This window comes from Pyrgilauda ruficollis, unplaced genomic scaffold (genome assembly GCF_017590135.1).
Source record: "Pyrgilauda ruficollis isolate IOZ18807 unplaced genomic scaffold, ASM1759013v1 scaffold6, whole genome shotgun sequence".
In the NCBI taxonomy this organism is placed as follows: domain Eukaryota; kingdom Metazoa; phylum Chordata; class Aves; order Passeriformes; family Passeridae; genus Pyrgilauda; species Pyrgilauda ruficollis.
In genome coordinates this window covers 17219146-17243540 of record NW_024527710.1, presented here as the reverse complement: position 1 = coordinate 17243540, position 24395 = coordinate 17219146, and the positions used below count along the sequence as shown (strand labels likewise).

The following is a 24395-nucleotide window of genomic DNA, read 5'->3' as shown; positions in this document are numbered from 1 at the left end:
ATATATGTATAAAAACCAACCTGCATCTTGGAGCTGTTAGTGCATCACACTATGCTTCTCACAACTCCCTGCTGAAGTCAGTAGGATGTGGGAATTACAGAAACAAAGAATGGTTTGGGTTGGAAAGGACCTTAAAGATCATCTTGTTCCAAGCCCCCAACAGGTGAAGCCCATAGTTCTTCATTTGGTTATTTGAATACTACTGGTGTATAGATCGTGTATTGAGAGACATGTCTAGGATGTGTGTGGCTCCTGCACATCAGGAACTGCATTTCTGGCACAAAAAAAAGTGCTGTGGGCGTGGGTGTGACCATTTAATGACACCAAGCTCTCCAATTCTTGCTTTGGGAGTGATTTTGGGGAGCAGAGGTGGGCAGGGGGGCTCACCTTGCAGTTACATTCTCTTTTGGTGCTGACTGCAATGCTGTGGGCTGGATTTTCCAGGTGTCTGCAAAGGTGTATTCCTTAACAAATCCAAGCAACCTGGCCTCTCTGAAGCTGGACTTCCTGCGCATCATTTGCAGCCACGAGCACTATGTCACCTTGAATTTACCCTGCAGCTTGCTCACACCACCTGCATCTCCATCACCATCCGTGTCTTCAGCCACTTCCCAGGTAAGAAATTTGGGAAATACAAGTTGAGCTCAGAGCTGAGAATTAAATCCTCTGAGGGCAGTTGTATCACTGTACCTTCAGTCCCTCTTGCTAGTATTTTTGGAAGTGTTTAGTTAGAAATCAGTTTTTCCTGCCACAGAGGTTCTGATTTCTTTTAAGCTTTTATTATTGAGGAAAGAGTGCCCATATCCCTCTCCTGGTAGTGACCACACACTGTCCTTAGGGACTTGGTCCCCTCTTGTATTGGACAGACACAAATAAGCTATAAAGGAAAATACTTTGTTCAGTGTTATCCTTTTCTGGCAACACAAGTGACTTCAGAGCTCCCTGCAGCTTAGTCCTGGCCTGCTCAGGAAAAGTAATTTGAATTAGTGTGTCATTCAAGTGGATTAATTAGTTCCAAAATCACATGAACTAAATCAAATTAAAGCTTTCTTCAGCTTGGATAAGAGCATCCTTGAGTTAAAAGTTTAACCAATCCACTTTTAAAGGTTATTTCGTTTAACTTTTGTAACAGGGGAAGACAGTAACAACAAACAGAATTAATGGAAGGGTTACTGAGCTGGGATGGAATTTAAGTGTAGATGTGCCTTGATCCCAACAAAAAAGGGAAAAGGCGTAACATTGTCTTTAATTCTGAAAACTGCTTCTTATGTATTTCCTAAGCGTTGACTCTGTTCATGATGCAGCTTCTGAAACTTGATTTTTTCAGAGTTCTGGGTTCTCCACAAATGTCCAAGACCAGAAGATTGCAAATATGTTTGAGTTGTCTGTGCCTTTCCGCCAGCAGCATTACCTGGCCGGGCTGGTGCTCACAGAACTGGCTGTCATTCTAGATCCTGATGCAGAAGGGTAAATCTTCACAAAGTTTTATTTTTCAGAGAGCTTTCTGTAATTCCAAGCAAATGGTGGATGCAAAGAAAGTCCTGGCGTGGCCAGAATTTACATAAATTAGTCAGCTATGATAAGAAAACAGCGATTTAAGAATCTTCTTTCTTCTTGCCCCTTCTGTTTCTTCCTTGTCCCAGGCTCTGTAAACCTGATTTCAGTCACATTTTTCCAGCTGAGAAGAGGTTCCTGCTGGAGCCCCCAGATGCCAGAGGGATTCTGCTGGAGCTCTGAAAGGAAAATAACTTTTCTCAAATGTAACAGGAGAATAATTTCCAACATTTAGGAAGCCTCTCTTGCTGGTGGTTTTAAATGTTACAATATATTTTGCCTGTGGGTCTCCCAGCTCTTTTTAACTGTAAATTATGCATTGATGAGGCCCCTGTGGGTTACACAAATAGACAAATAGAGTCAAGCATGCAGAGTTTGTCAGTGACTAGCCTGGCTTGTGCAGCAAATAATTTTATGCTCTGGTCCTGACATCCAGTCTGTTCCTTGTGTTATTTAGGGCTGTCTTCTGCCTTGCCTCTTTAAAATGGGTTGCAATGGAAATTATTGATTGCTTCCACAGTCCTGAGTTCCCTCACAGGCATTTTTGTGAAGGTGGACTCAGAAATATCAGCCGAGTCGACAAATGCTGATGATTCATGGTTAATTCTGCCCCTTTGCCAAGAGGTCTCTGGAGTTAAACATTCATTCTGTTTCCTCTTGGAGAAGAAAGTGATGCCATAAACTGGAATATTTTCCTGTATATATACATAACACACTGCAGTCCCATTTGTTTGGCCTGAAATGGAAAAAAGCAGCAAATCTTTACCCATATGTGCTGTCTGCAGAAATCCTTTTTGTGCCAGAGGAGCATCCTGCTCACTGGTTAGAAATCAGGCCCTGCCTCTGAGTGTGTCTGCCCTTTTTCTTCACAAACTTTCTGTTCTCTACCTGCCTGCCAAGCCCTTAAGCCTGGCCCAGGATGGTAGTCTCTGCAGAGGAGTTTGCTGGTGTCCCCTGGGGAGACAACTCCTCTCTCAAACCTTGTCTAGCCAGAAGAAGGCTCCTGGTACCAGTTCAGCTCTGGAAATGCATTTTGATCCAAGCTCCTGAATTTGGGGCAGATGTATACCTGTAAAGCATTTACTTTTTACTGTTTTTCAGAAAAACCTGGAGTTTTAGGTTTGTTGAGTTCTCAGGTTCAAACCCTCTGCATTTCTCCTGGTAGATCTATCAGATAAAGTAAACCAGGTGTGTTCAGATCTGCTCTTCCCTTGCTGTGAAGACTTTTAACAGTCATACATGATCACCAGAAGAGAGTTCACACTTGCCTTCCATAAAATATTGTGGCCACCACTGGGGAGAAAGCTCAGAATTGTTCCCAGTTCATTATCCTGCAGCAGGAGTGGAAAGGGATGTTCATCTAGTTGCTTATTGTCAGAGACCTGCTTTAGGCCTTGATAGGTGATCCAGAGCCTTAAATGTGTTCTGTCCTTGCTCTTTTTGCTCCATTAGCAGGATATGTTTAGTTTTAGCTCATTTTATAAGAACTCTTTGGATTGAGTTGGACAGAAAAGGAGTCAGCTCCCTGGTGCCTGGAGGTGTGTTGGATGCATCCCTCAGTGTGGAAGGGTACAGAGTGACAGGGTACAGAGCAGCCCTGCAGAGCACCTGCAGCCTGAAAAACAGGACAAACAAAGCATGCAGAGGAGGGGATCCAGCTGAACGTGACAGTCCCAGCATCTGGGCTCTGCACAGTTGTCTCTGCAAACACTGCAGGGGTGCTTTGGCCATCACACACAGTGCCCACACTGCCCATCTTGGCTGAGGGTGCAGGCCAGAAGTGAGAAAATCAGAATTGAGCCCTCAGAGTTCAGTCCCAGAGTCGGTTTTGCACAAGTGTGGGTGTGTGTTGACAGAAATCCAGGCCAGGGCTGAGATAAGGGAGGGGAGGGAGGGAGGTGAGATCGATTTGCTGCCTTATCAGGCAGGAAGAGCAGGGGGCTGCATTTCCTCCTCTCCACCAGGGATTGATCCACCACAGTGCCCACCCAGCTCTGGGGAAGTGACAAAGAAATCCATGGATCCCTAGGTTGGAATTACGCTGCCTTGCTTGGATGTTTTCCCCATCTGCAGTTTTATGGCCTGTGGAATAGTTTCCCTTGGAATTTTTAAAAACACGATTTAGGTGCCACTCCTTCACAATAATACAAAGACTTTTCTTCATCCTTAATCTCAAGGAACCAGTCACTTAAATAAGCGTTTCCTTCCTAGTTGTTAAGGCTCTGACTAATTACACAAGCAAGCAATTGTAGTATCTCATTATGGCTTGATTAAAAGCCACAGGGAGGACCTGCAGCTCCAGTAGCTGATGTCCTCCCAAGCTGTACTGCTGCCTTATAGTCACCTTCAAGCCCCCAAAAATCCAGTCAAAGCCTCTTTTTTTAACCAGAACTCACCTCTACTTTTCAGGTAAAATGGATACTGCCTGAAATTCAGCACTTGTTTTAATACCTCAGGTCTGAACATTGCAGCTTATGTTTTGCTACTGCCTAATGTCTGAGCTTCCTTGGCTGCTTCATGCATGGGGTAAAGTGTCTTCTTGGCTGGTTTGCCTACAGAAGCAAATAGCTGCAGAGAGAACCTGCTATTTGCTCTGGGAGAGTTTTGCCTCTGCGTGGTGGCTGAGGGGATTGAAAGGAGCAGAGTCCTTGAGAGATTCAGGGGAATTTTTGTGTTTTCAAGGAGGCTCACACATGGTGCTCTATAGAAGGGCTCTGCCAGTGTTTGCATCTGAATAATGACAGAAGCCATTTTGGCTGTTTTTCCTTCTATCCCTTCACGTCTTTTGCCACTTTTTATTCAGAATTTTGGATCTGTAGTCTCCTGTTTTGGTTCAATAATTGCATGGGGTAGGGTGGGGAGCTGAAGCAGAAACTTCCTGATCATTTGATTAAAGCAATGTTCTGTTTTGGGAGGGTTTGTCTCTCTGTAAATGGTGTTAAAAAGAAACAAAAAAAGAATACAATGAATAGTTTTACTGAACCCACTGTCCTCTCAAGTTTCTCTCCCTGTTTTCCATATTCTCTTAAGTTTTTCTAAGAGATTTTAGTAGATTCAATGCTTCAGCGTAGCAGTAGCTGGGACTTCGGGGGTTTTTAATGGAATATATGAGAGTGTTCACATTATACTGGGTGTGCATTCCATGAGATATTTTTGCCCATTTTACAAGGCACAGTGAAAAACCAGCCAACCATCTGTAAAATCCATGGGAGATCAAAAAAAACCCATGCAACAGCAGTTTGCGTGAAATTAAAAATAAAAAGCGGGATTTTTTTTTCCCTTTTTGAAGCCCCTTAGTTACAAAAGAGAGTTTGCTTTGAAGATATTAACTAATGTGCATGACCCAACTGTCTTTTAACAGATTATTTGGATTGCATAAGAAGGTCATCAACATGGTACACAACCTGCTGTCCAGCCACGACTCGGACCCGCGGTACGCTGACCCCCAGGTAAAGGCCCGGGTGGCAATGCTGTATCTACCTCTGATTGGCGTGATCATGGAAACTGTGCCTCAGCTCTATGACTTCACAGGTATTTGATATTCTCTGCCTTGGCTGTCTGCTCGCCAGACTTGGGTGTTTGGGTTCTGAAATTGAGTTATGAACGCCTTTGCTGTCGGATGAAGTTGTTTCTGAGTTGTGATTTTGACATTTTTTCGTGTTTGTTTTCACTTGTAAAATGTGCCTTCAGTGCCTGTTAGCACTCAAAAGTTGCATTTGCCCACTTATTAGCATGAAATAAAAAAAAAAAGCAGTGCATTTTAGTTTACATCCCACTGGCTGATGTAAATGCAGAGCCAGCTTCTGTCTATATCTCTGACCTGCTTAAAAAGTCACCCCTCACACTGTACCAAAGTCCCTAAATCCAAAGGATAAGCAGAGTTCCTAATTCCAAAGGATCAGCAGAGTTCCTCTTCCTCCTATCATGTGCTCCATCAGCAGTTCATTTTCAGGGGTGCTTTGCAAAGTGTCCCAAAGAGCAGCAGAAGTTTTTCAAATCAGGGTAGGGAGTCCAGTAGGAATAGTTTGGAATTTAGAGTTCTCCTCTACATCCTCTGAGTTTCATGACACAGTAAAGCTGCAAGAAGGGATTTGGAGTATTCAAAGGGACAAAAGGTCTGTTGTTAGGAGGGTTTCAGGTACTGAGGTTGTGTAGGTTGAATTTGGGAATTGCTTTCTTTGCTTTCATGCTTTCAAATCCTTGTCCTGTTCTTTGCAGGACCCCTTGAGTGGGATGATTTTTAGTTTGCATTCCCAGTTCAGTGAGACCAGCACTGTGGATGGAGTCTGGGGGGTGAAGCCCTGATTTGGGGCTTGACTGAAGTCCTGTATTTCTCTGCAGAGAGCCACAACCAGCGGGGGAGGCCGAGCTGTGTTGCTGTGGACGATTACGAGAGCGAGGGTGGCAGCATGATCAGCCAGACAGTGGCCATGGCCATTGCAGGGACTTCTGTCCCCCAGCTCACCAGGCCCAGCAGTTTCCTACTCCCTTCTTCGGTACAAATCCATCTCTCCCCATTTCCTGACCCTCAATGTGTGTCTACCAGCAAATATTCAGCAGGTTCTGTGGGGACCCACTTCAGTTTGTAGCTGGGTGTGCAGAGGGGCAACAAGGGGGACAAAGCACATTTGCATGTTGCTGTGTGTGTTTCAGAGGGGCATAAGAAAATGCCAGGGAGAGATAGGAATCAAGAAACCTCAGAAAGTAGGAGAATTCTCTTTCCTGAAAAAGAAACAATCTTATAAAAGCTCTGTGAAGTGCAGTAGTTACAATGAGCTTTAAGCCCTTAGAACAAATTCGACCCCAGGTAAATCCCACCTAACTGAAGACAAGGGGGGCCAGTTTCCCTGTTCTCTGCACAGAGAGGGAATCCTGATTCTGGCAGCAGGCAGACCCTCCCATTTCTGCCTTCTCTTGCCTTTACTCCAGGACCACAACCCCACCCCATTTTGCTGGGGTTTAGGTGCACTCTCAGTGAGACACTGATAGATGCATGAGATAACATGCAGCCTCTCTGCTTAACCCCTGAGCTGCTCAGGTTATTACAGTTATCTCAAGGGAAAAAACTCACTCTCTGGTGATTGGGATGTGAAGCCCTGTCCTGACCTGTGTTTCAGAGTGGCAGGCAGCACTCCACCTTCTCAACAGAGTCCAGCCGCAGCCTCCTCATCTGCCTGCTGTGGGTGCTGAAGAACGCGGACGAGAGCGTCCTGCAGAAGTGGTTCACTGACCTGTCAGTGCTGCAGCTCAACCGCCTGCTGGACCTGCTCTACCTCTGTGTCTCCTGCTTTGAGTACAAGGTACTGCCAAGCTGGAATCCCCTGGAGTCCCTCCTGGACCCTGCCGAGGACCTTTACGCTCCCATCCTTTACACGACTGCAGAAAGGCATTTCCTGCTCTCTCCAAAGTATTTCCTGTATTCACAATCCCAAGGCCAGGCTTTTCCCATGTTTACTTCCCAGCCATGTGAGTGTCTGTGCCTTGTTCCACTTCTCAAGCAGTTTGTGCTGCTTGCCCCTCATCTGAAACTGCTGCAGTGCCACTTCGAAAAGAGGGTTTTCTGTAGCAATGCTGGAATTTGAGTGTTTTATCTACCTACCAACTTAATCTGTATTCCTTTCTTACTGCATGTCTGTATATATTTTGAGTTGTTAACTCTTAGCAAATATCCCAAATTGAAAGAATCTTCCCTCATGGTTTTGTTTGGAACTTGCAGGGTAAGAAAGTGTTTGAAAGAATGAACAGTCTGACATTTAAGAAGTCAAAAGACATGAGAGCCAAACTTGAAGAAGCAATTTTGGGCAGCATAGGGGCAAGGCAGGAAATGGTCCGAAGAAGTAGAGGACAGCTGGGTAAGTAAAGGAGTCCTCTGTGCCATCCCTTTTTCCCAAAAGCTGCTCCTCCCATCCCCAACAATTATTTGCACCTATCTGTGGTGTGGGATACAAAGAGGCCCCTAGGAAAGCTGTGTGCAGCATCCTTGCCTGGGTCTGCAAAATCTCTATACCTTTCCTAATTTGAAGACACTTTATTTGCTGCTTGATTGCCTTTTTAAGTGAGATCACATCTCATTTATGGGGTGTTCTTGCCTTAGTTTTTTCCAGTGTAGCATCTTCTAGAGTGTCCTGGAAAACAAACTGCCTGATCTTGCTCTGACAGCTCTGAAAATGCCTGGGCATTTCTGCTGACTTAAGGAGACTTGAAGTAGCTGTAGTTGGGCTAACAGGCACCTTCTGATGATTCCTACTTTTTGTAAAACCCAGTAATTTTTATGAACACCCAAAATTCAAAGAGTGGCCCAAGGGCTAGGACAAGAATCAGAGCTGTGTTTTTGTCTCCTGCTCTGCCACACGAGCTTGTCCTTGTGGGCTAAGGTGGATGAGTAGTTTAGAGCCATAATTAAGGAATCACTTCACAGATGGGACCTTATTTTTTTCTTAATGTGGTTGGATTACTTTTCTTACTTGAAATTCCCTGCCCTCCCAGCAATGAGAATAAAAGATTGTGAGCTGGGAAAGGGGGGTCTTGGCACCACCCTGAGAACATTCCTGGGTGCCAGTCGAGGACAGCAGTGTTGGAATGCTGAGGGTTGGCACACTCAGGCTCCTTGTGCAGTCCAAGGAAGGGACTCCTCTCATCAGTCAGTGTCTCAGCTGCCTCTCTGTGTCTCATGCCACTCAGCAGTGACAGAATTAGGGCCATGTAAACATCCTGGGTGAGTGCCACAGAGCCTCAGGCTCTAGAAAATCATCTTTGTTGCCACCTGCCACTTGTGAGCAGATCTGGAGCTGCTGCTGGTGCAGCTGAAGTGAGCATCAGCTGACTGCTGTTGTTTTGCTGATTCCCTGCAGAGAGGAGCCCTTCTGGGAGTGCCTTTGGAAGTCAAGAGAATCTGAGATGGAGAAAGGATATGACTCACTGGCGGCAGAACACCGAGAAGCTTGACAAGTAACTCTGCCTTATCCTTCTGCTCTACCCCTGTGCCAGGCCTGTGAGAGCAGGGTCCCCCTCCCCACAGAAGGTCACTGCCAGCAGCCACTCAGCCCTTGTGCCAGCAGGTTTGAGCCCTCAGATGCATTGGCATAGGGCTGGCATTGCAAAAATAAAGTAAATAGCTTTTACTCCAACACTGCCCTCCCAACTCTTTGCCTTTCCACTGTCCCTTGCTTCCTTAGACTTCAAATCAGATTTAAAGAGATTTATATAATCCATTACTGTCTTAAAACCCTGCCCTAAGCTGTAATTTAGAGGGAAGATCCATTAAGAGTTTCCACAGATAGCATTTATATCTCATGTCATATTTCCTTTATTCCATAAAAGCATTCTGGAGTTCTCAAAGCTCGCTTTCCTTTCCTGTCCTAATCCATCACTTTGATTGTTTTTCCACATGTGCTGTGCTTTTAGAAGCCACAAACCAGCCAGGTACTGTAGCATTGGTGTGCAGTTCTTACAAATTGCCATTTTGTACATCTGCAGACTCAATCATCACAGCCTTGTTTGTGATGCTTGGCAGAACTTCTCAGTGTGTGTGTGCAACTGACTGGAATGAGCTCTTTTGGCTTATTACACCCATTTCCTTGAAAATTCCCTCTCTTGGTGTGGTTTAATCCAGAGGGCTCAGGAGTTGTGTTTGAGCTTTGCTGTGCACGTTTTCTGTCTCCTCAAATTGCAACCTGCAGTCTCCGTCCTCCCAGCAAAATAATTGTTCCTTATCCTAGGGAAGGAACCTCAGCCCAAGTGAAGCTCTGAAGAAACTGAGGAATGGGATCCTCAGAGCCCAGATGGAGATCAGGCCAAATTTTATCGTTGCAACCTGCAGTCTCCATCCTCCCAGCAAAAGAATTGTTCCTTATCCTAGGGAAGGACCTCAGCCCAAGTGAAGCTCTGAAGAAACTGAGGAATGGGATCCTCAGAGCCCAGATGGAGATCAGGCCAAATTTTATCCTTGCAGACATTGACTCTTCCTGGAGTAGAAAGCAATTCTTCACAGCCTTTACTTGCTTTGTCCCACACAAAAATGTAACTTCTCCTTATGACAAGTCGTGGCTTTTTGTCCAAGGCTCCAGTCCTGTTGAGTCATTGGGAAAGCCAAATGACCAGGGTATTTCACCCTGCTGGTGAAGTGCTGTAGATATAAATTCCAGAGTCACACCAGATCAGAATTTGGCCTGAAGGACTCAGCAGTTCACTGCCAGACTGGGTCTGAGTCCTGTCCTTTCCAGAGGGACCTCAAGTACACATTTAACAGCTGTGATGGTCAAAGGATGGTGTCTCACCTCACAAAATGAGCTGCTTAGATAAAACTCTCTAGAGCTGCTTTCTAACCCTTGCTTGCTGTGACTGGCTCTGCTGTGTCTTGTGTGTGTAGGTAGAGCCTGGCCCTTTGAAACCCCATGAAAAGCAAGACTTTTCACTTCAAGAGCTCTGCACAGCTGTCTTTTTATACAGATGGTATCATTTTATGTAGGATCAGGTCCCAAAATTTCCTGTCCTGGAGACGCTGGGGGTGTGAGCCAGCTCCCAGAGGATGTGGAGTGTGGCAGGGAAGGGCTGCTGCAGTACAGCTCCAAGAACCAAATAGTTTCTCTCTCTTTCTGTCTGTTTTTCTGGGATTTTGGTCACCCTCCTGCTGGGATTTGGCCTGGCACGAGTCTGTCAGAGATGGCACCCGTGGCAGGACAGGCCAAGGCTGGGCTCTGAGTACAGCCCTGGATCTCTGCCCAGTGCAGCCGGTGCCACTGGAAGGGGCTGGTTGTGCTGAATTCCTGGAGCCACAGGTGTGAGTGGGTGTCTGGACTCTCAAGGCTTTCCAGGAAATCGAGTGCCTGGCATGGAACAGCAAAACCTCGTCCTTCGACTGAGAGAGAGGAAGTTGTGCTTCAAGGATTAAATACAGTGTAGCTTGGAGAGATAAGATTGCAGCCTGGCAGGCTGCACTGTGCTGCTCCCAGTGGGAGTGCAGCTTCCCAGCTCGTGTAGCACCACCGTGTGTCCACAGCATAAAGCCACATGTCCTGTTCCTGGTTGTGCTGTCGCATGCCTAACGATGCTGCTGAGCCAGATTGGAGTTGGACTGGGCTTTTAAACTGTTGTTGTGTTCCTGGGAGAGTAGTGAAGTGTCAGAGAGCAGTGTGAGCTCTCCCAGCATGATGAACGTGAAGCCTCTGTAAGTCTGTACTTGTAAAAAACTGAGTTTTCCTTCCTGTCCTCTCAGGGGGTGCATTGAAATATCTTTGTGGTGTTGTCCAGTGATAAATATACAAACTGTAACTGGGAGTTTCCTGCTAGTGGGAGAACATTTTTGACTGGAAAATATGTAGGTCTGTTCCTTAATCAGGAAGTAATTTTACTTCTTTGTTTTCTCTGATCAGGTCAAGGGCAGAGATAGAACATGAAGCACTCATCGATGGGAATCTTGCAACAGAAGCCAACCTGATAATTTTGGATACTCTAGAGATAGTTGTACAGGTGAGGCTGATAAGAAAATGGAGATATAATGGCATTACAGTCACCTGGCCAGGCAGCACTTTGTTAAACCAAACTGCCTCAGTGCTGGGAGAACTGTTCAGCTGCAGCAGGAAGGGGGTGATGCCTCTCCCAAATCCCAGCCTGGAACCATCAGGTTTTACATTGCAATACCTTCCTTCAGTCTTGAAATTGAGAATTTGAAGATTCTCCTTCCTTTGTGTAAGAAATAGTTATTCAGGAATGAACTGTAAAAATTCCCAAATCTTGCCCTATCCCAGACGCTTCCTCCAGTTCTTCCCAAGCCTGCCTCAAGTCACTGGGTTCCAGGTCATCCTCCTGGACCTGTACTCACTTTGTCCCCTGATTTCTGTACACATGAACCTGGGCACAGACTGGGAGCAGGCAGGACCATGCTTCCCAAATCCTCCTGATCTGCAGAGAGACCCAGGAATCCCAGGGATTGTACTTTGTGCCTGAGTAACCCAGCTAGAGCCCAGCTATGGCCTTTCCCTCTAGCACAACAATGTCCCCAAAAGTCAGAGCTTCACTGGGGACAAAGTATCCCCAATTCCACCTTCTTTATCCATGGATCAAGTGTTCCTCACCTGGGGGTTGCCTCAGAACGGAGCTCTTTGGCAGGCCCAGCTAAGTGAGTAATTTCCCCATACAAAGTGCTTTTGGTCAGAGCTATTTGCTCTCTCCCACATGGACAGGCACACAGGAGGTTCATTTTTCTCATGGAGTCTTGGTTTCCCATTTTTCTCATGGAATCTTGGTTTCCCTTTTTCTCATGGAGTCTTGGTTTCCCTTTGCAGACCGTGTCCGTGACGGAGTCCAAGGAGAGCATCCTCGGCGGGGTGCTCAAAGTGCTGCTGCACAGCATGGCCTGCAACCAAAGTGCCCTTTACCTCCAGCACTGCTTTGCCACACAGAGAGCTTTGGTCTCAAAGGTGAATACCCTGTGGGGGCCTAAATCCACCCTGAGCAGCACTGAGGGAGGAAGACGCTGTTTCTTCCTTTGTATGGGGTCAATTCCCCAAGCAATTATTATTTTGGGCAGTATGAATTTTCAGGAAGTGTAGCCTGGCCTGGTTTTCATGGGCAGTACCTGCATTTCTGCATTTTGGGCTTGGCTGCACCAAAAAGTGCAGCTCACACACCCTGGATGGGATGTGAGTTCCTGCTGGCTGGCACTGGGTGGGAAGAGGCACCTGCTCAGTGGGGAGCTCAAGGCACAGGTGGGGTTTAAGCTGGACAAATCTCACTTTAAATGGATTTGTTTCCCAGTTTCTGTAGGTGTGCGGGGAGAACCTCAGAGTTTTAAGCCTGGGATTTTGGGAGTCATGTAAATCAGTGTGAGGGTGTAGATGTAGGAGCAAGTTGGAGGGGAAGGTAAATAAGTTGCCTTCCAGTGCTGCCAGTTTTGCCTTACTGTAAAGTGATTGAAAGGAGCATCATTCCCCTCAAAAGAGAGGGGTTGGGCTCCCTCTCATTGCAGTGCACCCTCACTGCTGCCTGTTTGTCTGAGTGCTCATTCCTGCCTGTCCAAGCACTGATTCCTCCCCTGCTGTTTTCCAGTTCCCTGAGCTGCTGTTTGAGGAGGAGACAGAGCAGTGTGCAGACCTGTGCCTGAGGCTCCTGAGGCACTGCAGCAGCAGCATTGGCACCATCAGGTCCCACGCCAGTGCCTCCCTGTACCTCCTGATGAGGCAGAACTTCGAGATTGGGAACGTGAGTCTGCTGAATAACTGGGTTATTGCAGATAACGGGGCTGGGGCTGCTGGCTGGGGGTGCAGTCACCCACAGAACTGGGGAAACCCTGGTTCTGGGCCAGGGGCTGTGAGGGGATTGACAGCAAAGATAATGGGATTCCAGTTTTTTAGGCTTGACCCAACCAAAACCAACCAGGATCAAGGATGTTTCATGAGAGCATCATCCTGCTCAGGGTGTGTGAGAGGAGACCATGTGCAAAGAGACAACATTAATATTTTTGCAGGAGAACCTTTTTCGGGAACTAAATAATCGTCAGATGATGAAGTTTGGCAGCACCAGGTTTATTCTAATCACTGCTCTGAGACAGCCTTTCTTGCAAAACTTCAGTTTTCTTTTTTCTGTCAGGTCAGGAGGAGGGTGCCATGACCAAAGCACTGTCTCCAGGCAGCTGAAATACCATAACAACATCTCTGTTGCAGAACTTTGCCAGAGTGAAGATGCAGGTGACCATGTCCCTCTCATCCCTGGTGGGAACATCCCAGAATTTCAATGAAGAGTTTCTGCGACGTTCCCTCAAGACTATTCTGACATATGCTGAAGAAGATCTGGAACTTAGGGAGACAACATTTCCTGACCAGGTAAAAGACATAAACCACAAGACAAGCAATATGTAATTCATTAACAGGCTGTGCCTAAACCTTCATCTAGAACTGGAATTTTCAGGCACTCCCTGGAAAGGGTTTGGGTTTTGTTTTTTTTAATCATCTAATCACATAAAACTCAGGTCTTTGATTAGTTCTGACAAGGTGCAAACTCACAAAGATTCAGGGTGACCGTGTTCCTCACATAACAATGTGTAGCTCAATTCCAGTTGCCAGTTCTTTACAACAGCTTATTTTTCACAGGTCCAGGATTTAGTGTTCAACCTCCATATGATCCTGTCAGACACAGTTAAAATGAAGGAGCACCAGGAAGATCCAGAAATGCTGATTGACCTGATGTACAGGTAGAGTTGGCACTGTAGGGACAGGAGATGTCAGTGCTCCACGTGGGTTAGGTCTCAGATGCTGCACATTTGGGCACTTAAAGGACAGGTTTGTGGAGCAATTTTGGGTCTCACTGCTCACAGACCAATCCATGCCTGTTTGTTGTGTTTGAATGTGGTGCTGAGAGGTTTTGTTTGGCATTTAGGCAGCTTATCTTGGATAAAAGTAGTTTTCATTCCCCAGCCATCCCTTGGAATCTCATCTTCCACCTGAGAAGGGAGCTCTCCCTGCTTGCTTCAGGGAAAGCTTGGGGGTCTTCCAGCACCTGCTTGCCCAAAAGGCTTTTTGGTGGTACATACAATGGTGTCCATATGCAAAAGATATTCCAGAGCCAAGTTAAGCTCCCAAGTGCCAAATTTCATGGTGCTGTCTGCACAAATAGCCCTGAGGGCTTCTTAGTGGTCAGCAGAGGTTTTGTTGCAGGGAGCCAGGCAGGTGTGCTCTGATTGTGCTCCACCTTTAGATTGCCACCAGTCTCAGGTGAAACATGGGCTTTCGTCAGGAGCTTCAGCATCACCCACTGCTCACCCACCACTAACTGGCTCAAAAATCTGTAGTTCAGGGTGATTTCCCATCTCTGCAGCTTCTTGCCTCAGGGCTTTCCAGACAGCATCAGGGGGCTTTGGTGTTTAAGCAGAAGTGACTAAATATAGTGTGAAAAAGCCATGCTGAAGGGCTGTGCTGGTTCAGAAGGAAAGGGCATGGAAGCACAGAGGTTTTCTCTCCCTTTAGGATTGCCAAGGGCTACCAGAATTCCCCTGACCTGCGGCTGACGTGGCTGCAGAACATGGCAGGGAAGCATTCCGAGAGGAGCAACCACGCTGAGTCTGCCCAGTGCCTGGTGCACTCTGCAGCCCTGGTGGCCGAGTACCTGAGCATGCTGGAGGACAGGAAATACCTGCCTGTGGGCTGTGTGACATTCCAGGTGGGCATCATCCTCCCTAAGGGGTTTCTGGGCTTTGCTGCTGAGCTACAAAATGTTTCCATGTGCTGGGAGTTCTGTGCCTACATCCTCAAACCATGCTCACTGTTCGTTGCATGAATGAGGTGCTGATCTGTGAGAAGAGAAATGTGTATTTTATACAGATGCTCTACAAAAATAGATGTATTTTATATATGCACTACAAAAATGGCAATATTTTACATATATACTCTATAAAAATAGAAAGCCATATTTTACGTATATGCTCCACAAAAATAGAAAGCTGTATTTTATATATATACTCTACAAAAATAGAAAGCCACCTCTATAGGAAGTCCAGGATTTGACTGCAAATCAGCTGCCTTTCAAAGTATTGAAAGTGTTGAGTGTTGTTTGAATTGAGTAAATGTATTTTTATCTCTTGTATCTCCCCAGAACATATCTTCCAATGTTTTGGAAGAGTCAGCAGTTTCTGATGATGTTGTGTCCCCAGATGAAGAAGGAATCTGTTCTGGGAAGTATTTTACAGAAGCTGGTCTGGTGGGATTGCTGGAACAGGCTGCAGCATCTTTCTCTATGGTAGAAGACTTTCATTTCTTTACCTCCCTTCTCCAGCAACCTCACATTGCTGGGCAGTAGGAGGGAAAATGTTTTCTCTCTGAGTGTATAATTCTATTGTAAATGCTTAATTTGCACAGAACAATTGGAGTTTTAATTGTTTAAGACAGCCTGGTTTGCCCTCTGGAGTAAACCGAGGAAAAGGAGTGAATTAATTCCCAAGACACAAATATGAAGTGTCATTCAGTGGGCTTAAGCACAAGCAGCAATAAATCCAGAGCAAAAACCTGGAATTCCTGCTCAGCCCCTCTGTGCAGTGGCTGCCCACGATGGGCTGGCCCCACTCCATGAGAGAGATCCTGGGGATCTTCCCAAGTCCATCTCTCCTGGGGTGCCAGAAGTGGATGCAGAAGTCAGGCTGAAGATGTACTGAACAGAAAAAGCTGAAATGTGCATTTGAGCTTTTCCATATTTAGGATCCTGTTTAGATTGTTTTGCTCTTGTGCCTGTGTCCATCCAAAATATCCCAGGATTGGTTATGTTAATGATCCTAATTACTGACAGCATGATGTAATGCACCAGGCTCTTGATTTTAGGGGTAACGGAGGATTTTATTCCATTTATCTCTGGGTACATTTGAAGAAGTGATGTGGTTATCCCACAGTGGTTTCTCAGCCACCTTTTCATTTTGCAGTTTTATCATTTAAATGCTGTGTGTGTAATTCTGGCTGTTGAATTGATGGAGCAATCTGATGGGCCTTATTTTTGTAGGCTGGCATGTATGAAGCAGTTAATGAGGTTTACAAAGTCCTTATTCCTATTCATGAAGCCAACAGAGATGCCAAGAAGTTGTCTACTATTCATGGTAAACTGCAGGAAGCATTCAGCAAGATTGTTCACCAGGTAATGGTTTGAATTTTCAGCTGCAGGGTGAATTGTGAAGAAACTTCAAATGCTCAGTGCAAGGAAAATGAAAAACCATTATTCTCAGATTCCAGGAGAATTGTTAAATGATGATCCACAGTAAATACAAGGATCATTAACAGGTTTTTTTTTCCTGGAATTTAATATGAGAGAACATCACAAACCAAGATCTGTTGTAACTTCAGAACTATCCAAGACTTAAAAATGCCAGGTTACCCTTTCAGATGTTCTTTTAAGCTGTGTTTTGCATGCTGGGAAAACCACTGTACCTTGCCTTTAGCCTGGTAGGTAACATCCAGAAGTGCTGGGGGGTTTATTTGTTTGTTCATGTGGTGGTTAAAGAATTGAAGGAACCTTTCCAAACTTGGATGGTGCAAAAGCCACCAGCTTAATTAAGGGCTGTGAGGGCCTGGCTGTGCTGGGCCAGAGGAGGCTGCTTTGGATGCATGATGACTTAGAACCATTGAAACCATTGCAGGCTTATTGCTGGTCATGTTTTGGCCTTTGAAACTCTTTTTTTTTGGTTTCTGTGACATGCCCTTTTTACTTTTTATCACACAGAGTACTGGCTGGGAGGTAGGTAACTCCATCTTAGTTAGCAAAGAACACTAATTGAGTTTCCAGATGACTCACGCCAACGCTTGCCCACATGTGCTAGTTGTGGGTGTTTCTGTTGCTGTCTGCTGTTTAAAACAATTCATTAACCAAAGAAATCCCAATAAACCGTGGTTGTAGTAGGAATTTCTTCATAAGCAGCTGTAGGTAGTGCATGGATGCTGACGTGTTCCACTAATGAGGTTCTTTGGTGAATGAGCCACTGTGTCATCACTAGTTTGTTTTTATAATTTGTTTATATTTCTTTCCATCAGCATTGACACAGAAAATCATCCCTCCATACCATATTTTCACCCCACCCACAGGGGTCGATTTAAGCACCAATGCTCAGAGGTACCAAACACAAATCTGGTTTGCTGCAGGTGCACCTTTGATCTCAGGGGAGAAACGGCTTCCTTTTGTTCTCAAGCAATTTATGTAGGGGTTTATCTGGCAGTAAAAGGCTCAGCTGTGTTAACTGGGGCCGGTTTTGCTGCCTGGGTTTTTGAGGAGGCTGTGTGCTCACAGTTCTGCAACACACACCACAAGAACCACGCTTTTGGGTTAAAAATGGACAAAGAAATTGATTCATCTGCAGGGCCACTTTGACTCCAGCCCTGGTCCAGTTGGCACAGTGGGTGCATGAGCATGGAGAAGTCTCAGAAAGCACTAAAAAGCTCTGTGAATATGATGTTCTTTGTTTAGGCTTCATCTTTCCAGTTTATTTTTGCTTTTCTATGGATCAGGCAGCTCATTTTGGGCCACCTCCCTCCAGGTTTCCACCGCACATTTACTGAACCGAGGCTGAGACAAAAAAACCTTTGGTGTTGTGGGACATAATTAAGGCTGGTGATGTCTGAATGTCAGTTTCAATTCCAGCCTGGCAAAAAATGGAAATTGAGCAGCTTAAAATAAACCCTGACACTTGAGGGCTGGCCCTGGAAGTCATCCCCTTGTCCCCATGGAAGGTCCAGGCAGACACAGCCCAGCAGAGAACCTGTGCTAGGTGTGGAAATGATGTTAATGTGTTCAAGCCAACGAGGCCTGTGAGCATCTGTTTTATTATTCTGCCCCTAAATCGACCCCTGGAGAGACTCCTGCCATTGGTTATGATTCTAACACCACTTGGTCATGTTTTACTGCATGGTAAAAGACACCATGGGTTCAGCTCTCGTCTGTCATCGTGCTCCTTCATTGCCACACTTTTTCTGACCTTTGTGCTTTGTAGCTTTCAGGTTTGTTGCATGTTTTGCCCTTTTTTTCCCTCCCCTTATTTTAAATATTTTAATGGATGCTTGCTCCCATTTTTTTTTAATTTTAAAATTTATTTGCTGCCAATTTGCTGCTTGTTTGTTTTATGGAATTTCCCTAATTAAATACTTTCTGTTTTCTCCTCTATCGCCCTGGTTGCTGACCCTCCTCCCCACTCTTACTATTGTCTGTTGTGGTAAGTTCCTACTTGTGGAATTTTTTTTCCCTTTCTCTGCCCCTTTTCCCCCACCTCCCCTTTTTGGTTTTGGTGTTTTTTTTTTTTTGGGGTTTTTTTTTTTTTTTTTTTTTTTGGTTTTTTTTTTTTGTTTTGTTTGTTTTACACTGTGGAACCCCCAATTTCATTTTAGCAAAGAGCTATGCCAACAGCAGCACCCCACTCATGGCACAAGGAATGTGGTGTTGCCAACTACAAGTATTGCAGTGTCCTGGGTCTGGCACCAGAGCATTCCTGAGCTCTCCTTAAACACACCAGCTGATGGGCTTTGTGTGCTTATTCATGGAATAAATGTTGAATTTATTCTATTTGTTTGCTTTCCAGTTAGGAAAATTAAGTAAAAATCTTTTCATGCTGTGCTACAAGAATTTAAAAACTTTTTAAAGCTGTGTATGGGGAGGTTGCCAGTGGATAACAAGGCTCCAGGAGCTGATTCTTTCCCAAAAAATCAATATTGGAAGACTTGTAGTAGTTGGCAACACTGCAAAGGACCTTGGGTTAAAATTGAGCAGGAAAATAACAGTGCTGAGTTTGGTAAAGATGGGTTGGATTCTGCACTTTGAAGTCAGAGTTTCTTTTGTTCCTGCACCCTTCAGGCAGCTGCTGCTGTCCTGGTGGAGGAAGCAATGATCCCTCTTGCATCTGATTTATCTTTTTTTTCCCCCCCAAATCTTGTTGGCAAAGCTTTTTGTGTGCGTGCAAGAGATAACCCCAAAACTTTATTCCCAGCAATTTGGAAAGGTATTTACCATGCATAATAACAAATCATGAACCTTCATAAGTCATGGTGGCTGTTACCTGCTCTGCCAGTTGTGTGATGGCTATTCAGTGTTCACCTTCATTCTCTTCTCCTCCCAAAATCCTATTATTTTTTGATAAAATAATAGGAGATACAATGCTTTTAATAATTCTTCCCTCATATCTGCATTTTTAGCTCTTGCCAGAAACAAGACCACAGAGCATTAAATTATTTGTTCAGTTTTCCCTGCTGTGGCTGGGAAGTGGTTTGGTGTTGGCTGAGTTTGAGATCCCAGTACAGAGCCATCCCCTCTCCCTAATGCCAGCCATGGAGCTGATTCCAGAGAAGTGGCAGCTCCTGAATATCCCTGGGAAACCTGGAGTGGTCTGGAAGTGTTCCCCCAAAGGGATGTGCTCCCATTCCCTTTCCTCCAGGCACAGATTCCCAGCATGAGTGACATCAGGGGCTGGCAGTGCTCCTCACTGCTGCCTCTGGGATCCCTTTAACTGGGATTCAGCATCTGGATTTACCAGGGAGAGCCAGAGCAGCCTGGGGATGAGCTGGGAGCTGACCTCACACAGGGACAGGGAATCTCAGCAGGCTTCCCTGGAGCTCTGCCACTCCTGGAGCTCCTCAGTGCCCCAAAAATTTCATTTTATGCATTTAGTAAATGCTAGGACTCCTCAGTGATTTTTTGCTCATCAACAGACAGCATTTTCTTCCTCCCTTATCATTTTTACCCTGCCTGTAACAAGGGGCTGCAGGTGTCCATGGCAAAAACTCACTTGTAGGGATCTGGTTCTGCAAATGCTTCCCACCCTGGAAACCCCTGGCCCAGGAGGAAGGAAAAAACTCATTAATTAGAAATCAGTGTGTCCTCAACCACCCAGTGCCAGGGTTGGGGCAGGATCCCACAAACTTGCCCATGGAGCATGGCCAAGCCTCGTGCTGGCTCTGGGGAGCTGATCCATGTGTCAGACATGGAGTCATGGAATGCTTTGGGTTGGAAAGGACCTTAAAGAGATCAGGTTCCAACCCCACCTTCCCCCAGGTGCTGCCTTGGGAAGGACTTTGAGAAAGGAGCCCTGGAGTCAGAGCCTTCTGTCTGTGACAGTGAGATGGAAGCTGGAAATGCTGAGTGTTGAGGGGTTTCAGTGTTGATAATGTTACCCAAAACTATGGCTTTGAAAAGGTAGTGATGAGGAAAAAAGGATTCAGTAGCTCGATCCTGCATGGATCCAGAGGGATGGGCACTGGACAAAGACAGAGAGTCCAGGGAAATGGCAACATCCAGTGAAACAGCAGCAGCTCTGCAGCTGGAGTTCCCACCCTGGAAGGGCTGCTGGGATCCTGTGCTGTGCTGAAAGCCCTGGGGCTTTCAGTGGGGCTGGAGAAGAGCCCCTCTCTGCAGGAGGATTCCCTGAGGGACAGGCTCTAGAGCAGGGTCCAGGGAGCCTGGGCACAGCCAGGTGTTGTTTTTTTGGGATGAGTTCTGCTGCTCACCCCAGATGTCTCCAGGAGGGCAGAGCTCAGCTCTGAAGTGGAAGTTTTTGGCCCTCAGGCACCTCCAGGGGGATGCTCCAGAGTTTCCTCCAGCCAGGAGAAGGCAGTGGCCATGCCAGTGGTTTTTGCAGTCTGGAGTTTGCCTGAAGGGTTTTTTTTTTAATTTTAGTTTGGCTTATTTATCCTCTTTGCCTTCCATAGATTGTGTTCACCATCACCACAAGAGATCAGTTTTGCCATAGCCAAATACTAAAATAAAACCTGGCAGCCAGGACACCTGTAAGGGCTGTTTGAAGCCAAAACCTAACCCAGCTCAGGGACACTGAGTGTCCTTTACTGCATCACATTTTGTCACGAGAGTAAAGGTGAACATTTTGGAGTTTCTTGCTGAAAGGCATCCCTGGTTTGTGCATGCAGCGTGAGTTCTTTAACACAAGCAAGGTGTGTTTAATTTTTAAAGCATTTTTCTTCTCTCTCTCTCTCTCTCTCTTAATCAGATTTTCTCCGTTGCCTTTCCAGCAAAAAATCTTTCTTGTTTCTCTCCTTTTGTTGCGTTTCGGGGCCAAATTCACCACTGGCTCCCCTGGAAGCAGGTACATGGCACAGGATTGCATCTGCTTTCACCAGGAGTGACTTTGGCCCTCTCTCCTAGACAGTTCCTAGAGAGCGTAACACCTCCCAGCTGGAATGCTGGTTCAAGAGCACTTGTGTGTGTGTGTGAGTGAACTGGACATTGACTTGGGCCCAACCCTGCAATTCCTGGAGGGTGGATTTGGGGTGATTCCAGGGGTGTCTGACCCCTGCAGGGTCTCTGCACAGGCTTTGGAGAGCCTCAGGTAATGATCCCAACAAAGGGATTTGCCTTTGGCTGCCTCTCAGAGATACCTGATGCTTCTTAAGCTGAAAGAGAATAGATTTAGATGGGATATTGGGAAGGAATTGTTCCCTGTGAGGGTGGTGAGTCTCAAGTTCCCAGAGAAGCTGTGGCTGCCCCTGGATCCCTGGACATGTCCCAGGCCAGGTTGGGCAGGGCTTGGAGCACCCTGGGACAGTGGGAGATGTCCCTGCCCATGGCAGAGGTGGCATTGGATGGGCTTTGAGGTCCCTTCCAACCCAAACCATTCCATAATTCCATGATGGCACCTCCAGGCTCCTCCTGGGTTGGGAGAAGTCATTGCAGGGTTGGGCTGATGGTCGTAACTGATCCATAGAATTCCATGTTAGTTTATAATTCCATTGTGGTGTTTGCTGCTAAATGCATCCATGCTGAGTTCCAGGTGTGTTTTTTTTTTCTTTCCCTTCTTTCTTTCTAATTTTTTTCTCTTGGTTTTTAATTTCTTTTCATTTTTGCATAAATTCAGGAGCCTGCCTGCAGCCGTGCTTGAGGGTGTGCATGTCTCCACCCTGAAATAACCTCTTGTTTCTCCATCCCTAGGATGGAAAGAGGATGTTTGGCACCTACTTCCGAGTTGGTTTTTATGGAACCAAGTTTGGAGACCTGGATGAGCAAGAGTTTGTTTACAAGGAGCCTGCAATAACCAAGTTGGCTGAAATCTCCCATCGGCTGGAGGTGAGAGGGTTTCACTGGACATCAGCTGTTTCACAGGATCAGCCCCTCAGAGAAGCAGTTTGGGTGTCTGAGAGCTGGGGCTGGTGTCCCCTGCCCTCCTGCTGGTGCCACCTCTGTGGGAGGAGAGGAATTCCCTGATCAGAGGCTCTCCCTGAAAATTTGTGGTGTTTCCATTATCGTTCTCCTCCAGTAGGGTCTTCCCAAGGCATAGACCGAGTCTTTGTTAGTCTCTTCTTTATCTTCTGGTTTCTCCAAGATGTCCTTGTGCTCCATAAATTCTCCATTCCAGATATCCAGCCTCAACAGTCCATCTCTCTCTCCCAGGCTTTGTTCATTGAAGCACAGCAGAGTTGGTTTATCAAAACCTACAGCTTCATTAATTTTCCCAGGCTGTGCTCCCACAAAAGTAGGTTATGACAACATTGCTAAATGCTGGCTAGGAGTAATTTAGGAATATCACAGTATTTATAATTAATATATATATATAGGTTATGATTAAAACATTTAATTTAAATGTTAATTAAAATCATTAACTAAAATTTAAACAGTATCATTTCCAGCACCAGTGGATTCCAAACTGACGTGTTTTAGTTGCACACAGACACAAAACAAACCCAAATGCCTTCTTCAGAACCAGGCACTGTCGGAAGGCTCTCCTGCTTTCCAGGGTTTGTTTTTTCCCATTGCCCCTGGAAAGTGACTGTTGGAATTCTCCTGGGTTCAGCAGATCACATTCTGTCAAAGACTTGTGGAGCTTCACCTCCCCTGAATGTGCCTTTGCCCCCCAGCCCCCATCATGCATTTGATGGTTTTTTCCTTTCTCCTTGGTTGTAGGGATTTTATGGAGAACGGTTTGGGGAAGATGTGCTGGAAGTGATCAAGGACTCAAACCCTGTGGACAAATGTAAACTTGATCCCAACAAGGTAAGGGCACAAGTGCAGGTGTAGAGATAGAACAGGTCCTGAATGGGTGAAATTGCAGTGGGACAAATTCTGCCCTGAATTTCACCGCATGGGCAACAAAATCTATGTACTGAACATCTTGTGGCTGCTTGGGAGGAGAGTTTGGGAAAATAATTCCAGCAAAGGATGCAGAATTGGCCATTCCCTTCCCTGGCCTGGTAGTGGTGGGTGGGAAGGGAGGAGGTGAAAGGACAGAGGCTGTGCTGGCCTTGCTCTGCTGGGTGCAAGGAAGGAGGGGCTGTGCCATTCCCTGGCTTTTGTGCCGCTGCAGCATTTTGTCACCTTTGTGCCATATCCTTCAAGAGTAGGGAAACAGGACTGTGACTCAGGGCAGGGCAAGGAAGGGTTTAGATTGCATATTGGGGAGAAATTCGTGTGGAGTGCCCAGAGAAGCTGTGGTGGCTTCTCAGGGTGCCCAGAACAGCTGTGGCTGCCCCTGGATCCCTGGAAGTGCCCAAGGCCAGGTTGGAGCAACCTGGTTTAGGGAAAGGTGTCCCTGCCTGTGGTAGGGGTGGGCTGGGTGGGCTTTAAGCTCCCTCCCACACAGAGCATTGCATGATTCCATGACGTGAAAGGCATGAGAAGGGAAGGACAGCGAGCTGTGCTTCACCCAGCCCACAAGCCAGCGGCAGCGCCTCTGGGAGGGCACCCAGCCCTCCGATGTGAGTGGGATTTTTGAAGGCAAAGCCCAGCCCTAGTTTGTGCAGTGGTGCTGGGAGGACACAGCTCCAGCTGGGCCAGCACAGCTGAGGAGCACGTTCCCTGCTGCAGGCCTACATCCAGATCACCTACGTGGAGCCCTACTTCGACACGTACGAGATGAAGGACAGGATCACCTACTTCGACAAGAACTACAACCTGCGGCGCTTCATGTACTGCACGCCCTTCACGCTGGACGGCCGCGCCCACGGCGACCTGCACGAGCAGTTCAAGCGCAAGACCATCCTCACCACCTCCCACGCCTTCCCCTACATCAAAACCAGGATCAACGTCATCCACAAGGAGGAGGTGAGGCTGGAGCTGGGTGGGAAATGGTGCCCGGTGCTGCAGGAGGCTCCTTCAGCCCCATTCCAGCTTGCCTTAGGAGCTCCTAGGGACTTCTCCCTGTTGCCATTCAACCCAAACTGAGCTCAGACTGATTTGGGGATGTGCTTGCCCCACCACCTCCAGACCTGGTACATGTAGGGGTGCTTGGAGAGCTCTGCAGGCTGGGCTGGGTTGGTGTTGGAGAAGCCTGCTCTAGGGAAGGTGTCCTGCCCATGGTGGGGGTGGAGTGGGATGAGCTTTAAGGTCCCTTCCCACGCAGCCATTCCATGATTCTATGGTAATGGAGGTTTGGTAATTTTCCAAGGGTG

General features: G+C 46.5%; 1 protein-coding gene across 9 annotated transcripts in view; it reads left to right on the top strand.

Annotated features, from left to right (window-relative positions):
- Positions 1-24395, top strand: part of DOCK7 (dedicator of cytokinesis 7) — a 94808-nt gene that overhangs the window by 65511 nt on the left and 4902 nt on the right. For 2 of the 9 annotated variants that reach the window (XM_041483603.1, XM_041483599.1), the window contains 19 exons: positions 445-615; positions 1328-1467; positions 4916-5085; positions 5896-6050; positions 6672-6854; positions 7271-7406; positions 8406-8502; positions 10926-11022; positions 11838-11972; positions 12601-12753; positions 13215-13373; positions 13641-13741; positions 14514-14706; positions 15139-15282; positions 16033-16164; positions 16747-16761; positions 21952-22077; positions 22912-23001; positions 23812-24048. In XM_041483603.1, coding sequence (XP_041339537.1) covers positions 445-615; positions 1328-1467; positions 4916-5085; positions 5896-6050; positions 6672-6854; positions 7271-7406; positions 8406-8502; positions 10926-11022; positions 11838-11972; positions 12601-12753; positions 13215-13373; positions 13641-13741; positions 14514-14706; positions 15139-15282; positions 16033-16164; positions 16747-16761; positions 21952-22077; positions 22912-23001; positions 23812-24048 — 2634 coding nt within the window. Of the gene's footprint in view, positions 1-444; positions 616-1327; positions 1468-3963; positions 4011-4915; positions 5086-5895; positions 6051-6671; positions 6855-7270; positions 7407-8405; positions 8503-8958; positions 8977-10925; positions 11023-11837; positions 11973-12600; positions 12754-13214; positions 13374-13640; positions 13742-14513; positions 14707-15138; positions 15283-16032; positions 16165-16746; positions 16762-21026; positions 21101-21942; positions 22078-22911; positions 23002-23811; positions 24049-24395 lie in introns of those variants that run through there. The other 7 variants (XM_041483604.1, XM_041483600.1, XR_005956472.1 and 4 more) reach the window with 6 other exon arrangements.